Below are 22,306 nucleotides of genomic sequence, written 5' to 3'. Positions count from 1 at the left end.
CATAGTTACCCAGTTCAGCCTTCTCCTTTAGCACGTCCTTGAAGTTGAGGCCGCTGTTGAGGGTCGACTCCCTGTACCTGTGCAGCGCCGCCTCTCTGTACCGGTGGGGGGGGTCCTCCTTGTACCGGTGGGGGGGGTCCTTCTGCCCGTTCTTGCCCAGCTCCCGCAGCACCGTGGGCTTGAGGGGGACCGCCTTGAGGCCCCGCGTCCACCCCGACGAGTCCCACACCGTCCATTTGACCAGGTCCTCTAACTTCACCACCACCTTCTCTGACACGGCGATGACCTCGTCCTGTAAGAGGGAGGGGAGGAGGGGGGGGGGGGGGGTTGGTTTAGCTTTAGACACACTGGAGGTATGGGACTGGTGGAGGTGGAGGTATGGTGTTGGTGTGAGGGAGATGGTTTGTAGAACCTCTAGACCTGTGCTAGCTCTCTGAGACAGAAAGGGCTTCAGCTCTAGAAGCTAACAGTCTTGTAGCGAGCAGGGGTTCAAACCCGGGTTCAAACACAGTCAGTCACATCAGCAACAAAACCAAACTCATGAGTTTCCCATCAAGCTACACCCCTCCATCAGAAGACAGTGCTAGTGTGTACTAGTGGTGCATAGATACATAGTAAAGGGAGGTGCTTCTTACAATCCTGCAGCCTCGACGTTGCTGCTAGCGAAACGTTATTAAGTCCAGAAATGTTCATGCAAATAAATCACTAGATGGAAATCGATACGGACAGTTTGAAAGATGCTCTAATTTTTCCTCCTTCGGAACCACCGCTGATCATACGGCCGTGATCGAAATTGTAAAAGAAATCCCTTGATTTCATGGCAGCAATCTTGATATTGACCCCATATACATATATGATATGTGCATCTGCCAAATAAATACATGATTCATTATGAAAAAAAGAATATATAGAAAAAGCAATAAAGTGCTGCTTGTAACCTGGCAGAGGATAACACAGGGTCCTGGTGGAGGAGAGAGGCTGGGGACCAGATGTCAGGGTTTCACAGACCCCTTGATCATGCATGATGACTCCACTACACTACACTCCCTCTCTCTCTCTCTCTCTCTCTCCTTCTCTCACTCCCTCTCTCTCTCTCCTTCTCTCTCCCTCTCTCCTTCTCTCTCTCTCTCTCTCTCTCTCTCTCCTTCTCTCTCTCTCTCTCTCTCTCCTTCTCTCACTCCCTCTCTCTCTCTCTCCTTCTCTCTCCCTCTCTCTCTCTCTCTCTCTCTCTCTCTCTCTCTCTCTCTCTCTCACTCTCTCTCTCTCTCTCTCTCTCTCTCTCTCCTTCTCTCTCTCCCTCTCCCCCCTCTCTCTCATGCTGTAGTAGTCACAGTGCACAGTGCACACCCAGTGGATGCATTAAACTGCTTTCTTTGCATTTTCCCTTCACATTTCTCCCCCCCAAGTGACTCAATAAAAGCAAAGCCAGATCACAGAGAACAGACTGCATGAGGTTTGAATACAGGCTTAGTGGATGCTCTTGCTCTTGTGTTTTCTTCTTCACCAAGGCTGTGCCTTCTGCGTCTGTAGGCAGAATCAGGTATAGCTTCTGCTGATCAAACCATTTCTAATTAGCTTCCTTTGATGTCCAGAACATGAAAAATGACTCTTTTTTGTTTAATCCTCTCTCTCACAACATCAGCTTTCATTGGAGGATAGAATCATCTGAGATATAGTAGCCTACCTATCTCGTTAGAAAGGTAAATGGGATATTTTTTTTCGTGAGGCCTTAATTCTCATGTTCAAGATTGCATTGCATTGCACCAATCTATTTACATATATAATCTTGTTATGATCCAGTGCAATATGTTCATGTTGGAGCACCACAGGGAGGTATGCTGATTAAACGTACGCATGGGGCTCCATCGTAACAATAACAAATGTCTAAACATGTTGTGGCGAAAATAGACAGGTTCTTCCAACCAAAAAACAAAACTGATTCACACTCATAACAAAATGGCCAGCTCTCTAGGAGTCTCTGAAAACCCTGAGAATGATCAAACCTTTACATTCTACAGTCCCAACACAGCCATCTGCGCAATAATCATTTCAGTGCTACGGCATCTGTTTTCATGCTCCTATAAAACTAAGTGGGTCAAACACTGTTAATCCTAATGGCGACACAGCAAACTTTACTATGAGATCATGTGCTTTAGTCTGCCGCTTTGAAGCCTCCGACACACCGCTCATGGGATTGATTGAAATATTACACAAAAATTCCCCGATTTTATTAGCTTGGGTTTGATTTGGAAAAACTAACTATATAATGCAGTTTTCTTTCCTGCTGCTTTTGTTTACCTTTGGGGTTGTTAAATGATGTTCTGAGAAAGAATCAATTCCATTCTGGTAAACTGTTTCCATGTTTTAAAGGCTGGGAGTGCTGGAAAACAATTGGCTCCTTGTAATAACACTTTAGACTGGGGGGAACTGAAGCATTAGCCGCCCAAAGCTGTTCAGTAAAGTAATGTGGAGGGAGAGAGAGAGAGAGAGAGAGAGAGAGAGAGAGAGAGAGAGAGAGAGAGAGAGAGAGAGAGAGAGAGAGAGAGCGCCTCACCAACAGTGTCATGCTGAGAATGTTACACTCCACTGGCTGCCTGGGTCATGGCAAGAATTCCCCAGGTCAAAGGAGATTTGTACACCTGCTTGCATGCCTATTGAATTATTGACCTGGTAACATGAAAAATGTGCCTAGCAGACGCAAAGGAAGTCTTTTAGTCCAGTTAAAAAGTTAAATGAAGTATGTTCCACCCCCCCCCTCCTCTCCCCTGTCCAATAATTGATCTGGCTAAGAGCTCTGAGTTAATGACTTGGTCATGTTAGATACATACAGAACATTTGACCATGGCAGTAAGATAAAGCCTACTAAGACACACAAGATGAAACATAACCCTTGAGGATTATATAGTTAATCTGCCTTTGGAACCGTGACAAACAAGATAGCTGTTTCACAACTTCTTAAACAGGTTGTCTTTATATTACAGTACTTAAAATGTCATAGTGCTATAGGCCTACATTGTGTAGTACCGTTGTCATAATGGGATTACTGTTAACATTTCACTACCCTTCCACTAACGCCTGCCCTCTTTAAATAGCAGTTTCATTTTCTGTTATACAGCTATGACAAAGATAAGAATGCGTGTCACACTGTCTTGCGCGCTGAATTCAGCAAACCCGCTCTGACTCAAACTGTAAATGTCACATTGAAGAATATTACCTTTGAAGAGGAAAGAGGGGGGAAAAAAAGCTGACGATCTAATTTCAACTATAAATACGTTCCAGGCATTCAAACACAAGCATGGCCCTTTGCCAGGCAGCCGAGATGTGTCTGGATGCGTGCCACGCATTTCCTCTGCTACAGTCCCAAGTCACAAGCCTGACTGTTTTTGTAATCCAAATAACAACTGAGAGGGAGAGACTAATTAGACATCACCACCATCTTGTTGCTTTCTCTCAAAACCACACTGCAGTGGAACTGGAAGGGAACCTTGTTTTAGAATCCATGGCTCAGATCAGCCCTATATAGGCTACTAGCTTTCTTAAGTGCAACGTTTAACTTACATGTGTATGCTAGTATGGAACAGGAATACAAATGCAAAAAGAACCTCTATGCGATTGATGGAATCTGACAGGGGAATCTATTTATAATAAACAAAGCTGTTTTAGCTCTGCCCTTGTGACACTCCCGCGTCGTTCAGAACGACTGCTTAATGCAGTAACAGCTTGGCCGCAGTCACCAGAGCTGATATTCAAGAGTTACAAAGCTGTTCAACAACTGGGTCCAATTAACATCCCAAACCCAAGGACACAAGCTCGGTGCAGTGTGTTAACCCAGGCAGTTTGTGTGTCTATTCAAACACGGCCATGCAGCCGATGATATCACCCATACAGAAAGAAACACACACTGTTGCCCTTCATATCTGGTGAATCATTTCTCAACATTGCAACAATGGGGGAATAAAAATGCCAATCGGAAGAGCACTCGCTGACAAGGAGATAGATAGATATAGCCCTGAATGCAAACGCTTCACTCCAGAGGAAACTGTACATCTCCTATTCAGATTCAACCCCCTCCTCTTTCCTAATGGTCTGACAGGCGTGATGTGACGTGCTCCTGGAGAGCAGAGGAAGAAGATCAGCTCTTGTTGTGAACAGGAAAGTAGAAGCAGCAGCACATGTCTGAACCAGGGTGTAACGTTGCCCTCTCTAGGCTCCGGCTATAAGTGTATAACAGTTCTATAGGCCAGGTGCCAGCAGAGATGACTGCAGAGAGAGAGAAGGCCTGTTGCCTGTTGCCGCTCTCGCCTCTCGCCATTGAACTAATGAATGACTAACTGGAGCCAGAAGGGAAATTACATCACCTGGGTGTAGAACAAAAAAGGCATCTGGAAACATGGTGGCCTCTTTTATCCTAGCAGCAGCCTTACGTAGGGCCTGTGGACTGAGCCCAACAGTGAATATTAACACTCAGTTTGTTGTGTTGAATCCCATGCAGTTAGGGGTTAGGGGGGAGTCTAAACTCCTTCCAATGAGACCCTGGCTTTATCTCACAGTCTTACAATCAAACCTCTAGCATACATGTATCACTGCCAAGCCATAAAAGGACAAAAGAACACACTACAAAAAGGACAAATATAGCTAAATAATGATGTCACTATTCACATTCATTCCAAGACAAATATGTTCCATGCACCACTAAATGCCTCATTATCTCCCTTCCCTATCGACAGGCATGTGGACGGATTCTGTGCAAATGCAAATGTAATTCAATTGGACAATGTGCTGAGTGCATCATCCGTGGAGTGGCAGTGACATTGGGGAGCTCAGATTACGGCAGGTGGCCAGGTTGACACTCAATCACATTGTTATTCAGATTCCCCATATGTCTCTCATTTTCCCAACATCGTTTAAAACACTCAATAGCTAATGGCATAGACACACACAGCACTAGGTCAACAAATCATCATGTTACAGAATAGTGGTTGATCATTGATTGCAACTGATCATTAAATGTAGATGCTACAATAACTCTCTAGCCCCCCGTATCCCGTTGCTAAAGTATGCTAAATCATGTTTTAGTGATGCATTGTCCTTGGTCATGTAATCCAATCTTCCATGCTGTCGTGGGAACACCAATCATGTAAAACTCAATACATTTGAAAAGCAAATCAGTCACATTGCTTAGTGGGAGGATGGAGGGGGGAGGGGGGCAGATGACTAGAGAGGCTCTGATCAACTGAGTCAACAGAAGGAGAAGTCTTATGTTTTTCCCAAATTCCCCCTCGTTACTTTGTATAAACACCCAATGAACTCCAGGTGGATTCAAACAGTTTATGAATTATAATCATCATATATTCATCATATAATCCCGCCATATATTCGTGCCTTTTCTTTTTAAAGAAGCAGACAGCACATTAAAACCTGTTGCTTATTATAAAAAGGAAATGTGATCCTGGACTCCTCAGGGGGGAGGGGGGGGGGGGGGAGTACAATAAAAGTTCAGTAGAGGGGAGATGTTTTCTTTGTAATCTGGCTGAATGATTACACCAGCACTACCAGATGAAACAGATATCCCCCTTAATACACTGCTGCAATACCGATATATGGACAGCAGCTGTTTCTATGAAATGGCCATATTCCATATTCCCATATTGCATTACATTATTGCACTGATAATAACTCCTCAAGTTCGGCCCTGGAAGGGGTTAAGTGTTCCACATAGTTTCCTTTCTCTTGCAGATTGCCCTGATAAGCAAAGCCCCTATCAGCGATCTGCAGATGAAACTGCAGCACTTTGACATAATAACCTTCATAAATGTCACTCGCTGCCTTTAAGAGATATTAAAGCTTTTATCAGCTGGCGATTATGAATCAATTCCTACTGACCGAGAGAGAGCGTTTGAGCGCGTATGGAGAAAATGTCCGCGTACACTACTGATGTCTGTGGGAAACGGAGCACATTTGGTGTCTATGACTAGATCATATATACAGTATATATCTGATATGACAGACTGTCGTTGTACATCTTTGTGCACGGTCGTTCACGCTCTAATGTGTTTCATTTTGCGTTTCCCAAAACGCCCCATGACAATAAACAATTTCACAAATTGTCATTATATATATATTATATATTGCCAGCCATAATTCATCACTCCGTTTACAGTTTACACCACCCTGCCTAAATAAGGCGAAGGGATATCGCTTATCGGGCGTAATTTCCGCACTGTTACTAAAACGGTGACATGGAACACAATGTAACAACTTTAGAATAATATCACAATCACCATCGGTTACAGAAGATTAGGACATTTCTGGCTTTAGTAAGCGCGTCTCTGTTTTATCCAAACTATCTATAGATAAATGACCATTCAGCAATGTGGAACAAGAGAACATTACCGGCCTCTGTCGTATGAATATGAATAACCGTATGATCAGATGACATTATTACATTAGAGGAAATATGCGACGTACGCGTTATTGTGTCACAGCGAAGCAGAAAGAAAGCGGAATATAGATAGATAGGGAGGACGGGGTTGGTCGTCACACTTTTTGACTGTTATTTGAATCCCTCACAAACTGTAATATCCTTTATAGATTCATAATCAGCTCCATATAGGTCACATGATATCTCACCTGCAGCTCTGTGCAGGGAGGGTAATTATATATTTTTGGAAAGGTTGTTCAATCAAATAAGCTTGAAGGAAAGGCTTATATCACAAAACGTGAGTTTAGAATGATAAGGTTCTATCTCCGTTTAGAATGATAAGGTTCTATCTCCGTTTAGGGCAGTTCAGAGATATTGAGCGTCAAAGTTTTTACATTCCATTACCGGTATGTTCTGTGAGATGGAACCTTTGTATTTTATGAATTAACTAACTCAAAAATGTCAACATTTAAAAAAATAACACCACACAGGCATTAATAAACACCTAATGGATCAGATTATGTAAAAAAAAACAATTTGGACAAAAAGGGAGATAGAATTATCTATCTATCTATATTATTAATTCTGACGTCACGACAAGCCAAACGCATGCATAGAGAACATATTAGCAGTGCTCACCTCTCCGTGGCTGACGGTCCGGCCCTGCGGGGTGTCCTCGGGGAGAAAGTAAAGTTTGGAGGAGGACAGAAGCTGTCCGGTGGTCCTCTCCTCCCAGAGAAGCTGCAGCTCGGCGACGCAGAGGGGGTCCTGGGGGGCACAGCGCACCAAGAAGAAGTCTCCCAGAGACAGGATCCTCTCTCTGCCTTCCCCCTGGAACCTGAACGCCTTGTAGAAGATGTACGGTCCGTGCAGTCCGCAGGGCGAGCCGACCCACTGCAAGAATAAGAAGTCATGAATTATGATTTCACACATTACAGAATTACAGAACAGAGCACATCCAAAAAAGCCAAGCAAGCACAATACAAAAAGAAAGTAAGATTGCACTTGAATTAGCCAAATAATCAGAGAAAAAACGTGAATGAAAATCATCACGAGCACCATATCCTCATGTTATTGCTAGGCTACCCTTCAAAAAAAAAAAAATTTGTACGGAAATGCACAATATGATTATGATTTTTATAAAATAACAAGTGTTAAAAGTTTCCTGTATTCATAAATATCATCATTATATATTACAAAGCATGCATATATGTCACTTTGGCTTCAATCGCCAAGGAATAAATAGGTAGATATGATATGCATCCATAATTCCATATATCTAAAGATAAATCCATATTTCGCGCAGAGAGCGGTTGGTTACCAGGAGTGAGCTGGGCTCCATCGCGACGTTGTGACCTGATCCAACTCAACATTCTCAATAACTTGTTGGCTTGAATGGATCCAGGAAGGTCCTGGAAGGGGGCGGTATTTACGCGCGGCGCCGCTCGCCATGCGTCAATATGAAACCGACCCAGAACAAATCCCAGGCCCCGAAAATGTATGAAATTTTAATCTAATATTTCCTCAGCCCGTCCTGTTTAAAACGGTACATTTATTCCGTGAACTTCCCACGGGAAAGAGTCCTAATAAAATTCATAAACCAGAGGCTGCATGCGCCTAGAGAGGAGCGATTAGATAATCCACGTCCGTAGAAAAATCTAGACGATCTGGTTATTGAATCGACTTTTTCTTACAGACAAATAACAATCTCTAGTCGATGCTCCGATAAATGCTGTATTTATTTAACCGGAGTGGAGTGCGCAATATTGCAATACGCGTTGTTACCCGGGTATGGTTCTGCCAGGACCTGCAGCAAGGACGTTTGTGTGTATGTGTAATATTAATAAAGCACATTTCCTGCAGAGATTCACAGATTCCGGGGCTCTTCTAAAGCCTATTTCTACAACTATGCACTGTACTATCTACTGTCACCTGTCACCTTCAGATGACCTGAATGTTACCCTGTGAAGTCATTTCACCTTAGCGTGGGGGACAGATCGTGACGTTAGAATTATAAGGTTCTATCTCCATTTTTGTCAAAATTGAGTTTTTTACATAATCTGATCCATTAGGTGTTTATTAATGCCTGTGTGGTGTTATTTTTAAAATGTTGCAATTTTTTAGTTAGTAATTAATAAAAATACAAAGGTTCCATCTCACAAAACATAATGGAATGTAAAAACTTTGACGCTCAATATCTCTGAACTACCCTAAACGGGACATTAATAAGCAGTTAAGAGGCAGTAGAGTCGCAGTGTTTTACTGGAAACCTTGTCCTTGTTTATGAATATGATTATGAACAATTGCTGTTGACAAGCCATGCACCGGGTGTATTTAGCCCAGATCGCCCGGTGGTGCAGGGGGGTAAGAATAGCTCTCATGTAGGTTATTGCTGCTTTTCTTTGGGGGGTTTTGGAGACCCGATTCATTCATTCTGCAGCACATATCTTCTCCAGTCTATTTGGAGAGGTCACATCACAGAGGAGCTTTATCAAAGATAACATAAGGAGGATGTGTCTTAATGTGTTCAGGCGTTAATAGAACACATTGGTTTAATGATGTGATCTAAATGCAGATCTAAATGTTAGGGTGGTATTATGTTCTTCCGTTCATCCAGAGGCGAGCGATCGCAGCGCAGCAGAACAAGGAAACGACGAGCGATCATTAGAATAATATAATAAATTACGGATATAAGGAAACTGGATTAAAACAGAAAACATGTGTTTAAAAAGTGGAAAGTTTGCATTTGTAGTTTTTGTAGACGATTGCGAACTCATCATTTGGGATATTCGTATCATAATAACGCAGAGGAGGTTCGGGGTGATCGGTTGTGAACATGGTTTTATTAAAGCTGTAAGTGTCCCGTCAGCTCTATCTGGACCTTATGCAATGTTGGATCAGTCACGAGGGGGGCCGGGGGGCACAGGAGGGGGGCACAGTGAACCCGTTGACGTTTCCCCCGGATAGGATACTGAGATTGTTCCCATAATGATCAGCCTCCTCCTTCGAAACATGAACCTGTGTCATCATTCATTATTATATGTGGAATATGTCAGAGAGCAACAACCACCCGTTCGCTTCATCTAATAACGCACTAACAAGGCTTAACAAGGCTTTCCAGAAGCACCTCTTTGATACCTGCTACAGAATGAATGAATGAATGGTCTTTATTGTCATTGATATAGTACAGGTACCAAACAACGAAATTTGTGAGGGGGGGCTCCCCTGGTGCTAGGAAAGAAAATATTACTAAAAACAAGAAGGGAAAAGAGCTGGTTTACATAAATAAAGGCTATGTACACTATCCACTATACTATACTGATAGTTTTACAAATAAAACACTGTGCTGTACTCTATGCTATGCTATACCTATTCTAACATTTCCTATTCTCTGAACCTTATGTACCCTAGGGTTGTCATATTGCACATAGTATTATTGCACATTCATTTAAAGTGTCGCAGTTTGCAGGTTTGAAATGTTCACAGTTGTATGTTGGTCTACTGTACTTCAAACAGCACTGGGGAGGTCGCTTACGACTCAAAGCTCCTCTCAAACAGCCCATGTCTCTCTTAGAGAGAGGTTTCTCCCAGATAGTGACATGTATTTTGCATGACAAGATAAAATAGTAAAAAACTACAACCTAGGTTGATGGAATTTGTTTTCAGTGGGCCCTACACTACAGCATGGTGGGAACTAGTAACTACACTGCAATGAATAGAATGACAGACAATGCGATGTTAGTCCACCATACTGTAGATTTGTAGATTGCATTTGATCCAAGTAACACAGGATCCTTTTCCTCTCATTGTTCAGTGCTGTGTGGTAATGTTTTGGGTGCAGTCGTCACGTGCCTTTGCGACAGTATAAGGTTTATAGAAGCTTTAAATATTTAGATCTTTTTTGTTTTGATCTTTTTATTTCTTACATTTGTTTCTCTTCTTTTATTGTATGTTATTTGTACCTTCTTTTGTTTTATATACTTCCCCTACTTTTATATTCATTTTACGCTTGTATATGTGTTCATCCTGTTGTAGAGCACTTTGAGTTAACTATGTGTTCCTGTCTGTAAACATTCCCCTGTGTGATACCAATCTCACTACCACCAAGATTACCATCGCCGTATTACTCATCCATAGACTGTGTAAAGGTTTCCTGGACCTGTTATATCAGTCACTAGTAAGTAAGTAAGTAAATAAGTCATGTTTATTTATATAGCACATTTTACAACGACAAAAATAGCCGCCCAAAGTGCTTAACAGAAAACACTAGTAAAAGAGAAACGACAGATAAAAATACACTAAAAACAATACAAAATACAGTGCAGAAATAAAAGTACAAAAAGTGCAGTGTCGGGAGGCAGGCTCACCTCAGGTCAAAGGCCACTACGTCACAAAGAAGAAACAGGCTCTGTAAATATACAGACCCAAGTACTTTTTTTCAGATCTGTGGATAGACATCACTTCTGTGTCAAGTATGCTAATAACCTAACACCTGTGTGGTCATAGTGTTTGAATGTATGTGTGTCTGTTTCACACTAACTTCTGGTCATGTTACAATTAGAATATGGATAGGTTACTTACGTTCTATCATATACAAATAACTGATGTGTGTAAACCAGCAGATAGATATGTGTAAACCTGCGTCAGTGTTTCCTCAGCCTGCGGCACAGAAGCCGCTATATCAGCATCCAGGGTTGACCCCTGACCTGCATATCCTTCTGTATGTAGCCTGCTGTGAGTGTGTATCACACTGCAGAGGATGAATCACTCTTATAAAGAAGCTTTGGATCCTAAGCAATCTTCCCAGCAGTACAGTACAGTACAGGAGACCAACATACAACACTCTAGCAGGTATCAAAGCTGTGTGCTGTAAAACCTTGTTAGTGCATCTAGGTGAACTTATGGGTGGTGGTGCTCATTTTGTTCATTTTCGCTCATTTCCTGTCTTTCGCGGCTTTTGACTGACCACAACTTCTCACTTAGAAAGTAGTCTCTGGTCATTCATTCCCATGGTTTTTACAAGGTAAGCAGGGTTTTTCCTGGCTCAAAATAAGGCTATGGCGGTCGAAGTGTAGGCGACGTTTTGTTGTTTTTGGTGAGCCCGCAAGTCGCTGTGCTGACATTAGTGAGATGTATTAAAAACATTTACTCTATTCTCGTATTTTTCATTTGTTTTATTGGTTTGACAATTAACGTTACTTTCTGACCTTTGTAAGTATGCAGTATTACGTGGCCCAACTAGCCAGGCTGTTTTCCCTCATAGTAACTCGGGATTTATTGTGTTACTGTTATCTCAAAAAACTAACTTTTTTGTTGGTGGTGTGAGATTGAGTTTCCCGCTCACAGTTACTGCATGCATCTCTAGCTAAGGCTAGTTACCAGCTACGAGCAGGGTTGCCAGATGGGATTGACAATTTACAGCCTAACCGCTAAATCCAGTAGCCCATTCGGCGGTAACCCGCCCAATCTGGCAACCCTGGCTACGAGCCTGGCTAAGGCTAGCTACCAGCTACGAAATGAGTCTTAAGTAACCAGTGGGCTCCGAACTAGGTTCAGGGCCAATAAACCTGTAAGGTAACATTATTAACAACACTGTGTCCCATATGGGGCTCCACACACCTGCCCCACGGGTATCGCGTGTATAACGTACCGTTACCGTCTAGCGCCACCTGCTGCTGGGGTGACCGAATTGCAGCAATAAATGCATGGACAATTTTTAAACAGTTTCTTACTCTATTTTGAGTACTCTATTTCTTACTCTACATTTTAAACACATTTTCTTAATCCATTTGTTTCAGTATTCAGGGGGTGTGTAGTCGTTGGCACGGCGAGCAGACAGACAGACGGCTGTAAAATTAGCGAAGGCGATTTAGCATTTTCAATGGTGGACATAAGGAGGCCGTGGCTGGCCCGGTAATTAAACAGGCCTGTGTGGGTGTGCAAATTCAAAAAATAATATAATTTTCCTTGCCCAGGCTGCACGCTAGTATTGTATGGGCTTTTATGGAAACATAATTCAATAGATGGACACTTATTCATCCAACTATATTAATTCGATGCGTTTTAAATCAAATCAATAAATCAATTAAGTTGATTTATCATATGCACAGGATGGGCTACGGATATAAATGGTACAGTGAAATGCTCGTAACAACTAACCTCTCAACAGTGACGTGTAAAAATATGTAGAAGGATAAGAATAAAACGAATAATAATAAAACACAATAAGCAAGAAGGCACTGTGAAGTACTCATCAATGATGGGAGTGTGTATGTGGTGTGAGTGTGTGTGTGTGTGTGTGTGTGTGTGTGTGTGAGTGTGTGTATTGATACTGTATCTGTCAAATCCACTGTAATCATCATTTAGTGTGAATAACATCCTGTGTGTAGCATAACTGGTTGTTGGCTCAGCACTACTGTAACTGACTGTTTTCATAATGTCAAAATGCACTGATTGTATTTATGGATTCATGTATTCATGTATGTGGACATAAATAAAGCATTTAATGTGTGTGTGTGTGTGTGTGTGAGTGTGTACTTGTGTGAGTGTGTATGCGTGTGTGTGTGTGTGTGTGTGTGTGTGTGTGTGTGTGACTGTGACTGTGTATGTGTGTGAGTGTGTGTGTATGAGTGTGTATGTGTGAGTGTATATGTGTGTGAGTGTGTATGTGTGAGTGTGTACGTGTGTGAGTGTGTATGTGTGTGTGGGTGTGTATGTATGAGTGTGTATGTGTGTGTGTGTGTGTGTGTGAGTGTGTATATGTATGTGTGTGTGTGTGTATGTGAGTGTGTGTACAGTATGAGTGAGTGTGTATGTGTATGTGCGTTCGTGGTGTGCTGAAGTGAGTGCAAATTGTCTCTCTAGTGCAGGTGAGCAGCAGGTAGCGCAGCTGTGTATACAGTAGCTTCATAAGTATAACCTCGCTTTAACACGTCACGTATGTGCTCTTAACACTAGAACAGACGTGCCTTTTTTACCTACTAAAAGAGCCGCCTCTTTACAATGCTCAAGCTGCTACTTACACACAACGACCACTAGTTGGCTGCCTTGGAAATCAGCCTGCCTCCTACACAGAAAAACTATCAAAATAGCTTCATACTAGCTTATCCTGATGTGATTTAGAAAATGTAAGGATACTGGGTGGTAGAACGCACATATCTAGGAAAAGTCATGAAAGGAGGGTCCTGAAATTTGATCGAGTGCAAAGATATAACATTTTCTTTTTCATGAATGACCTGATCTCATGGCTGATTAAGTGTTAACATGTTACATGTCAATACTACATATATGACGTGTGTCATTTGTAGTGAAGTGCAGAGTAGAGCCGTCATATAGACTGTAGTGTTACTTGAGAGTGTGATGGGTCATTTAGCTTGATAACAAAGGCACAGTCAGTCACACTGATAAGACGCTACATTGTGACACTTAAGAAACGGCGGGCTGCCTGTGTGTTCAGGCTACTTGAGGTCAAACGTCCACTGGTGCTAAAAGCCACAAGCCACCGTTCATCTATCATCTCATTCATACCACGGACATGACAGCCTCAGATGAAAGTGGAAGGGTACGGCATGCACTTACTTAGATGTATAACTAATGTGATATTACACTGGGGGGCAGAACAGATATGACAACTGCTCTTCTATAGGCCTCCTCACACTCACACTCACACACACACACACACACACACACACACACACACACACACACACTATATAAAACATACACACACAAACACACACACACACACACTATATAAAACACACACACACACACACTATATAAAACACACACACACACACACTATATAAAACACAAACATACACTATATAAAACACACTCACACACACACACACACACACACACACGGCTCTCCTTGCTGTGGCTGAGTAACAGTAACAGATGATGATCACATTTATAGGAACACCGCCGCATATAAAAACAGATCATATGTTATGATGTTATGCTCTAACAGCTGATTGGTCCACATATTATGTTTTTCTTCTCGTGTGATAGCCGATGAATAAACATTATCTGCATGCAGCCTGAATGGCAACACCGATTACATGTATTGTTATTTCACTCTTGGCTGTCAAGTTGTTATGTGCAAAGATCAGTCTTTTATGGTTCCCAGAAAGCCGTTCCAGATTAACAGCAGAGGGAACATTGCTCGTAGGCATTCAGAAGCTGTTCATCTGACTGTAAGTAATTCACAGAGCTGAGGCACAAAAAAACACGTGTCAGCAGTTTTCTACCTTTGGCGATAACATATAAATTAATGACAAGTCATTATGACTCTATACTGCTGCCTGTGGTTGGAAGCGCGCATTACACCCCTCACATTTTCAGAAAGTTCCAACCTCAACAGTCTCTCTGTGGACACAACCCAAGACAGTACAGCACATCCCAACTGTCAACTGTCAGTGACAGCTCTTAAAATAGTTAAACATGCAAATGAAAGGCTCACTAATTTAGATTGAACATATGCTCATAAATGCATGTCTAAACATATGCAAATACATGAAGTGCATTAATATAGCGACAGCAAAAACACAATAGTCTCCTGACAGCGTGAGGGTTGGATCATTCAGACATATTTTGGGACATGGTTCGTGTAGTTAGTGTAGAAGTCTGGTTAAATCTCTTTTAAGTCTTATTAAGTGTTATGTCTTTCTAAATATCAAAGGACGTGTCGTCTCATCTCTCTCAGTGAATCACTCTTCAGTCAGGACGGGGAGTTGAGTCAGTCTGGAGGCTTTAAGAGTCCGCGCCATCTGTTCCTGTTTGTTTACTATGAAGCTACAAAAAAGACCAAATGATACAAGAGGTATACTACACTCCCATCGGCCCCCGAGGCTCCCTGGAAAAACACTTTCTCCTGACCCTAGGGGACCCCTCCACTGGCCATAAAGTCCATTTATTGCGTATAGTTTTAAGTTTCATGACAGCAAATAGGATCACAGGCCAACACTAAACTTTAGCGTAAAGCTGTCAGGTAATTTACTTACTGTGAATTCTCCACACTGACAGATATATTTGGTTTCTCTCTGCTTCCTGCGTGTTCCACGGGATCACCTGCTAGGAGCGAAGGACGGATCAAAACACTGAAATCACTTCTGTCACGAAACCATTTTTCTTTTCTTTCTGTGGTCGTGCAGATCATATTATGTAGAACCGTAATAATACTGTAGTTGTTCTAAATCTAGTGACTGGCGCAAATGTGTACGATATTTTTACAAGAGCACCAATTTAGTGAAACCTATTATACAATATCATCAATAATTTAACTAGAAAAAATAACTACGGCTTAAAATAATTAGATTCGAGGATGGATATTACACATGCACAGTTCAGCGTTGCTACACAACACATATCCAGTTGTCATAGAGGCAAAGAACTGCTGTTTAATTATACAAACCTCAACATTATCATATTGAATGAGGATTAAGGTGTTAGTGGGCCTAGGGGGGGGGGGCAGGGGCGGGGGGGCGGGGCAGGGCAACCAACAACACTGGCAGAGCTCCTCACCCCAGGTGGGTTACGTTTCTGCTTCAATTATATTACACAACACTGTACCTTGTAATCATGTACCCTCCTCCCCTCCACACCTCCACACCTCTCTCTCTGCCTCTGCCTGGATGAGTGGAAACAAAACACTTTATTTCAAGTCACAGCAAAAAGCTAAGCCCAAACTTGCAACATCATGAGCAATCAGTTATACATAGATAGACATGTACTCATTTCACAAAACGGTAACATTTCTTGTTATGGTTGACGACAAATTATGATTTCAGTCCTTGATTGTGATTGTGTATATAACTCTTCCCAGAAGCGTTCTTAATCTTGATCACATTGTCCAATACATTTGTTTATTGTCTCCACTTGCAATTAACACAGAATTGAATTATGACACATTGTATAATTCTATATAATATAATTTTGTCATCATATCATGTTGTCCTTGTGCCTTATCACATTGCATTGTTGTGTTGTATCTATTGCCACAATACTAATTGTCCTGACCTTCAATATACTCTAATAAAAAGAGATATCATACGACTGATGCAATTCAGTAGAAACCATCTCACACTAATTACAACAGCTCAGTTTATGTTCTGTGTATCGTTATTATCCCTCATCATTATGGACAATAAACAGCCACATTCCTTTGATGTCTGCTGCAGAGTTCTAGAATGTCAATAAACATTGACCTTTGCAACAGTTTCTTTTCTGTTTAACACTCTAACATACTCTCCTCACAGCCAGAGGTATTACACCAGTAAATATACGGCCGTATCTCTCCTGATAAGATTAGCCTTAAAACATTTAGCCATTAAAACGACTCCCAACTAAATGAGAAGAGGAAGGGTGAGGTTGATTTACGGCTGCTTGTACAGAAAATAAATTAATGATTTGTACAATGAGCCTCACAGACTAAATGAGCTTCATTATGTAAGCAGCATTAATGACGCATAACAGGACTCGAAATGAATATGAACTATCGCAAATGACAATTAGTTTGGTCCGTGGGCTGTGGGTTGTTATTGAGTTTGTTGAGACACTGAGGAAACACACAGTACCAGTTCAGATGAATGAGAAAGTGTGTCCAAACTTTTGACTGGTACTGTATTCAAGATTCAACATAGCTTTATTGTCTGTCACACACAGTGACAGAAATTCTCCTTCGACAGGCAGAAGTGCAGCTCAAGAATACAGTTTCCACATTAAAAACACACAGGTCACATACATTAAAACATACAATAAGAACAGACAGACAAAGCAGTGTTTATAAAATGTAGTGCCTATTTAAAAAGTCCAGTCATTTAAAAAATACTAATAAAAATAAAAATAAAAAACAGTGTTATGGTTTAAGAAGCTAAAATGTCGTGGTTTAAAAAACAATGCGGTTCCTATTTTAAAATGTTCAGGGCGGTGGTTGCAGATGGGATGAATGATTGTTTGTAAGTGTTAAAAGAGTCGTTCTCTTCTAAGGAATGATTCTGAGGTAAACTTTACCAAAAGAACAAACAGCACACGCAGTGTGATCTGGGTGTAAAAATACCTCGCTCTCTCTCCAGTGTGAAAGAGCATAAAACAAGAATTCTAACAAAAAAACAGGCCTTCTCGTTTTTTAACAACGGTTTTGCTCTGTTTGGTTTAATCCAGAACTACGCGAGGGTATAAATAAACGAGAGGCGGCTGTGTTTCAGGAGGTAGAGTCGGTGTCTAATGATCGCAAGGTTGGCAGATTGGCGGTTCAAACCCCGGCTGGCCACATGTTGAAGTGTCCTTGGGCAAGACACTGAACCCCAAATTGCTCCCAGTGAGCGGGCCGGCCGGCGCCTTGCATGGCAGCTTGCCGCCATTGGTGTGTGAATGTGTGTGTGAATGGGTGAATGAGAGGCAGTTGTAAAGAGCTTTGTCAGTCTGTTTACCATTTACCTACAGCATCTATCAGGAGTGACGACCCAGCGCACCACCGCTCTGAAGGAGGGGTGGTCTGTCTGGAGGAGGAGGGGTCTGGAGACTCGGACCTCCTGAGGTAGCGTGGCCCGACCTTTCCCTCCCCACACTGCCTTTTTTTTCAGGCCACCGTTGGCATACACCTCCCCTTGACGTAGTTCCACTGATGCTGGATGCATGCTAAATGGTAAACAGACTGCACTGATATAGCTATGCCTTTATCCAAAGCGCTTTACAACGGCCTCTCATTCACCCATTCACACACACATTCACACACCAATGGCTGCAAGCTACCATGCAAGGCGCCGGCCGGCCCGCTCACTGGGAGCAATTTGGGGTTCAGTGTCTTGCCCAAGGACACTTCGACATGGGGCCAGCCGGGGCTCCAACCGCCGATCTGCCAACCTTGCGATCATTGGACAGCGGCTCTACCTCCTGAGACACAGCCTCTACCTCCTGAGACACAGCCTCTACCTCCTGAGACACAGCCTCTACCTCCTGAGACACAGCCTCTACCTCCTGAGCCACAGCCTCTACCTCCTGAGACACAGCCTCTCCCTCCTGAGACACAGCCTCTACCTCCTGAGACACAGCCTCTACCTCCTGAGACACAGCCGCCCCCCCCTAGCCCCCCTAGCCCCCCTCCTCCGCTGGGCAGACTGGTTCACCCTGGGTTTGGCTGCTGCTGCTGTTGGTGTAGCTTGGTTGGTGTGCTTGTACTTTACTCAATATCATTTTTGTTATATTTTTTAATTCTCACTGATTATTTTGGTGAAAAATGTCAATTATTATGACAAATTGGCGGACCCCCTGCAGTACCTCTGCGGACCCCCTAGGGGTCGCGGACCCCCGGTTGAAGACCACTGGTGTAGCAGATGCCCCGCTCCTGCACCACACCCTTCCATGATGCTAACATGCTGCTGGTGGTTTTCCTCTTCAGATTTTTGCAGTTTTTTTCTGGAGAGACAAATATGTTACGTTTTGGTAAAGAGTTCTAGATGTAGAATGGTGTTGGACCCATGTGCGGTGCAGCTCAGATGAATGGAGGTCGAGACAGTAATAAAATAAGGTTTCTCTTTACTGAGATGCAATGAGTATTCACAACAGGACAAGGATATAATATAAAAAGTAAAGTGGAGCAAGCAAGGCTCTGAGTAACGAGTAAACTAAATAATAACGAGAACAAAACGACTTGCGAGTTGAGGAAACAAAGTGCGAGCAATCAAGGCTCGACAAACTAGTCACAAGATTCACGCAAACACGAACAAATCAAAACACTAAATATAGTCACAATACCTGGAAGCAACGACAGGTAAATAAAGTCCTCCAGGACCGAACGGACAGAGTCAAGGATAGTGCACAATATATTCCTTAGGAGAAACAGGGTTCTCATGACGCTAACAAGTACGAACAACTGACAAGGGAACAGGGAAAAGGGACACACCTAAATACACATACAAACACTGGCAGGTGACAATGATCATGCAATTAGTCCAGGGCAAGAGTAATGCACTTTGACCAGCAGGAGGCATCGAGGAGTCATCCTCGCTGACCCCCCTCGTAACACAAATACACAAGTGTATATCCTGGTTGTATTTTTATTATTTATATTAAAAGAAGGATACAAAAACACATCAACATTATAAAGCATTATAGGTATAATATAAATATGCATACACATTTACAGTATGTATGTACACATACGCACATACATCCATACATAAAATGATAATTTGGGAAAGATAATGATATTTGACCAGGTTGTGTGACCTCTGAGCTCATTGGTCCATTTTAACTCTGTGAGAAGAAGTGACTTCCTGTCTGCCCTATAGAACCTGATCATCTTTGAATCTCCTCCAAGTTTTGAAGATGGACAGTTTTGCTATTGTTAGTATGAGATTGGCACTATTATATCTTTCACATTTTTACATTTTCAAGTGGGACATCAGGTCGGCAACTTGGACCCAAAAGTTCCCCAAGCTTTTACAGAAAACAAACATGTTATGTTCTGTGTCTTCTGATACCAAACCAACAGCACATAGAGGCGTTGGGGTGAGTCTCCATTGGTGCAGATTTGACATGTTTGGGAGAGTTCCATTTAATATCTCTGGAGAGAGAGTTATTGTGTGTAGCTGCCATACAATCCTCCATGTGATGGTTGCTTGGTCAACTAACACATTTCCCCATGTGTGCATGCATGATGTCGTTGTGTTTGTCTTTTAACGGCAACTTGTACATTGTTTTAAAGCCATATTCTGTCAGAGTCACATGTACATAGTCAGTATTATCACCTTGGGGATTCATGCTATTATTTAGAAGTAAAAGCCATTTCTTTGGCTAGTAAATGATTCACTTCTCCAGTTCCTTTTACCCTGGAGCTTTTGGCTTATCTTTACCAAACAGATCCTTAATGCAAATGATACCAGAATCAGTCCAACGTCTATCAAATACACTGTTTCCTCCTTTCACATCTATTATATGTGGAGCACTTTGAGCTGCAATGTTTGCAGGAAAAGCACTATACAAATAAAAGTTATTATTATTATTATTATTATTATTATTATTATTATTATATACTCAGATCCTGGTTGTATACAATAAATCCTAAAATGATTTATTGAGAATAATTCCTAAACCCTCAGTGGTAGAAACAGACAGACAGACAGACAGACAGCCAGTACCACATGCAGGCCTGACCAGACTGCAGTGTTTGTTGATGCTAGCAGCCCTCGCTAATGAAACTGTCCTCTCACACTTGTCTGAGACTTTCTCTGCTGTTTGACTTTGAGCTCAGATATGTTCCTACCAGCAAACAGAGAAGATTGTCAGCTTCACATGTGTGTAGGAGACAGACTGGTCTAATGGGTCCCACACTCTAATGGGTCCCACACTGTAACAACTTGAAGGTGATTAGTTCCACCACTCTGTTTCCACTCAAACTCAACTTCCCTTGACAATTGGGGAAATTGTGAAAACGGTGGCAATCGCATTATAGAAATATAGAACATATAAATGTCATTAAAACAGCAACGGTACCTTTATTGTCCTGGTGTTTCCAGGAAGAATTTCAGTGAAGTTATAATGTGTCATGATTTAATTAGCCAGGTATTGTATCTTAGGCCTCTACATCTAAGATATCATATAGATAATATGATCATATAGTTCTTCGCATTTCTCTGTGAGAGCCTCAAGTGGATTACTTAATTACTTTGTTATTACAATGTCACAATACACGCACAGAGGAATTAACGGCAAAAACAATGGATGAAAATAGACTTAATTAGACCTCAGAGGGAAGTTGTCAGCGAGGCACTGCTGTGACTGTTGGCCCTTACACAACGTATTCAATTATAAGAACTAAGCAACCATCCTTACCAAACACAACTCTGTATTAATTACTGTAGTTATTGAGTATAGGGAAGGTTGCGCCTTAGACACTGTTCTACAGTCAGTTGTGTGTTATTCCTACATATATTTAAATGTGGATTTAGGGCAGGTAAACTGACCCCTGATCTGTGCCTATTTGTGCCTAGTTGCTTCAGTTAAACATCCGTCAATCCAATCACACTTTAGTTTAATGCCTTTATAAATGTCTTTGAACCAAAGTAGTCGTTGAAATCAAGCAGATATTAAAGTGTCATCGGAGCAGGAAAGAAACACACAACTACCTAATTAGAACAAGCCCTAATCCTGGTTTAAATTAAACTGTCCGGTACAGAGAGTCTTAACATTCTTTTTATACCAAACCTATAGTAGCTATAACAGTTATTGCTTTCTTTTTTTTGGGTTGCAGCACAGTGACTTGAGTTTTTTTTTTCAACAAAGAAGTGATCATTATTTTTATGTTTCAATAACACAACTGTGACCACACTGAATAGAGTGTGGGCATTCTGGTATTTTGCAATGAAAGCAAGGTTTTAAATTACATGGTAATTTAGGAATGTGTGGAAAGCCAAGAGGCGACCAGTCAGGCATTTTGAGGAACCCTCATAACTTTCCAGCTTAAAAGGAAACTGGAACATCTGGCTTGATGGGCTGGTCAGAGTGCAACTCATTCAAACCCACAATGGAGAGGAGCCGGGGCTGTTTCGGGCGCCAGATGTTTCAAGTAAGTCAATTAACAATAAACGAGTGTGCATAAACGAGTGTGCAGCGCTGGAACTCAAGGACGTCCCTCCATCCATCAGAGAATGTAAAAAGGCAGACAGACACTCAGCTCGTGCTCTGAACTCTAAGTGTGTTCTTTTACAGACGCGAGGCCCCCAGACTCATCTTTATGTGCTCCCAAGCATAGTATCATCATGTCCTATATGCACAGATAAACCATAATGACTTTTAAAGCCGTATCATTTTTATTCGGGAGGGTAAACATGATATATGATGAGATTACCTTTCACAATGCACAGAGACCCTGCGCAGAATATT

The 22,306-nt window shown here is 41.9% G+C and overlaps 1 protein-coding gene across 1 annotated transcript in view; it reads right to left on the bottom strand.

Annotated features, from left to right (window-relative positions):
- The window catches only part of arid5b (AT-rich interaction domain 5B), a gene marked incomplete at both ends in the record, with an annotated part of 98,769 nt that extends 91,006 nt beyond the window's left edge, over positions 1–7,763 (bottom strand). Inside the window, 3 exons of the mRNA XM_080541872.1 lie at positions 10–292; positions 7,061–7,315; positions 7,743–7,763. Of these exons, the coding sequence (XP_080397998.1) occupies positions 10–292; positions 7,061–7,315; positions 7,743–7,763 (559 nt within the window). The remainder of the gene's footprint in view (positions 1–9; positions 293–7,060; positions 7,316–7,742) is intronic.
- Positions 7,764–22,306: the final 14,543 nt, after the last annotated feature.

The sequence above is a fragment of the Nansenia antarctica genome (assembly GCF_963989245.1).
Source record: "Nansenia antarctica genome assembly, chromosome: 11".
In the NCBI taxonomy this organism is placed as follows: domain Eukaryota; kingdom Metazoa; phylum Chordata; class Actinopteri; order Argentiniformes; family Microstomatidae; genus Nansenia; species Nansenia antarctica.
The sequence above is the reverse complement of the archived record's forward strand: the minus strand, read 5'-3'. Positions and strand labels throughout refer to the sequence as shown.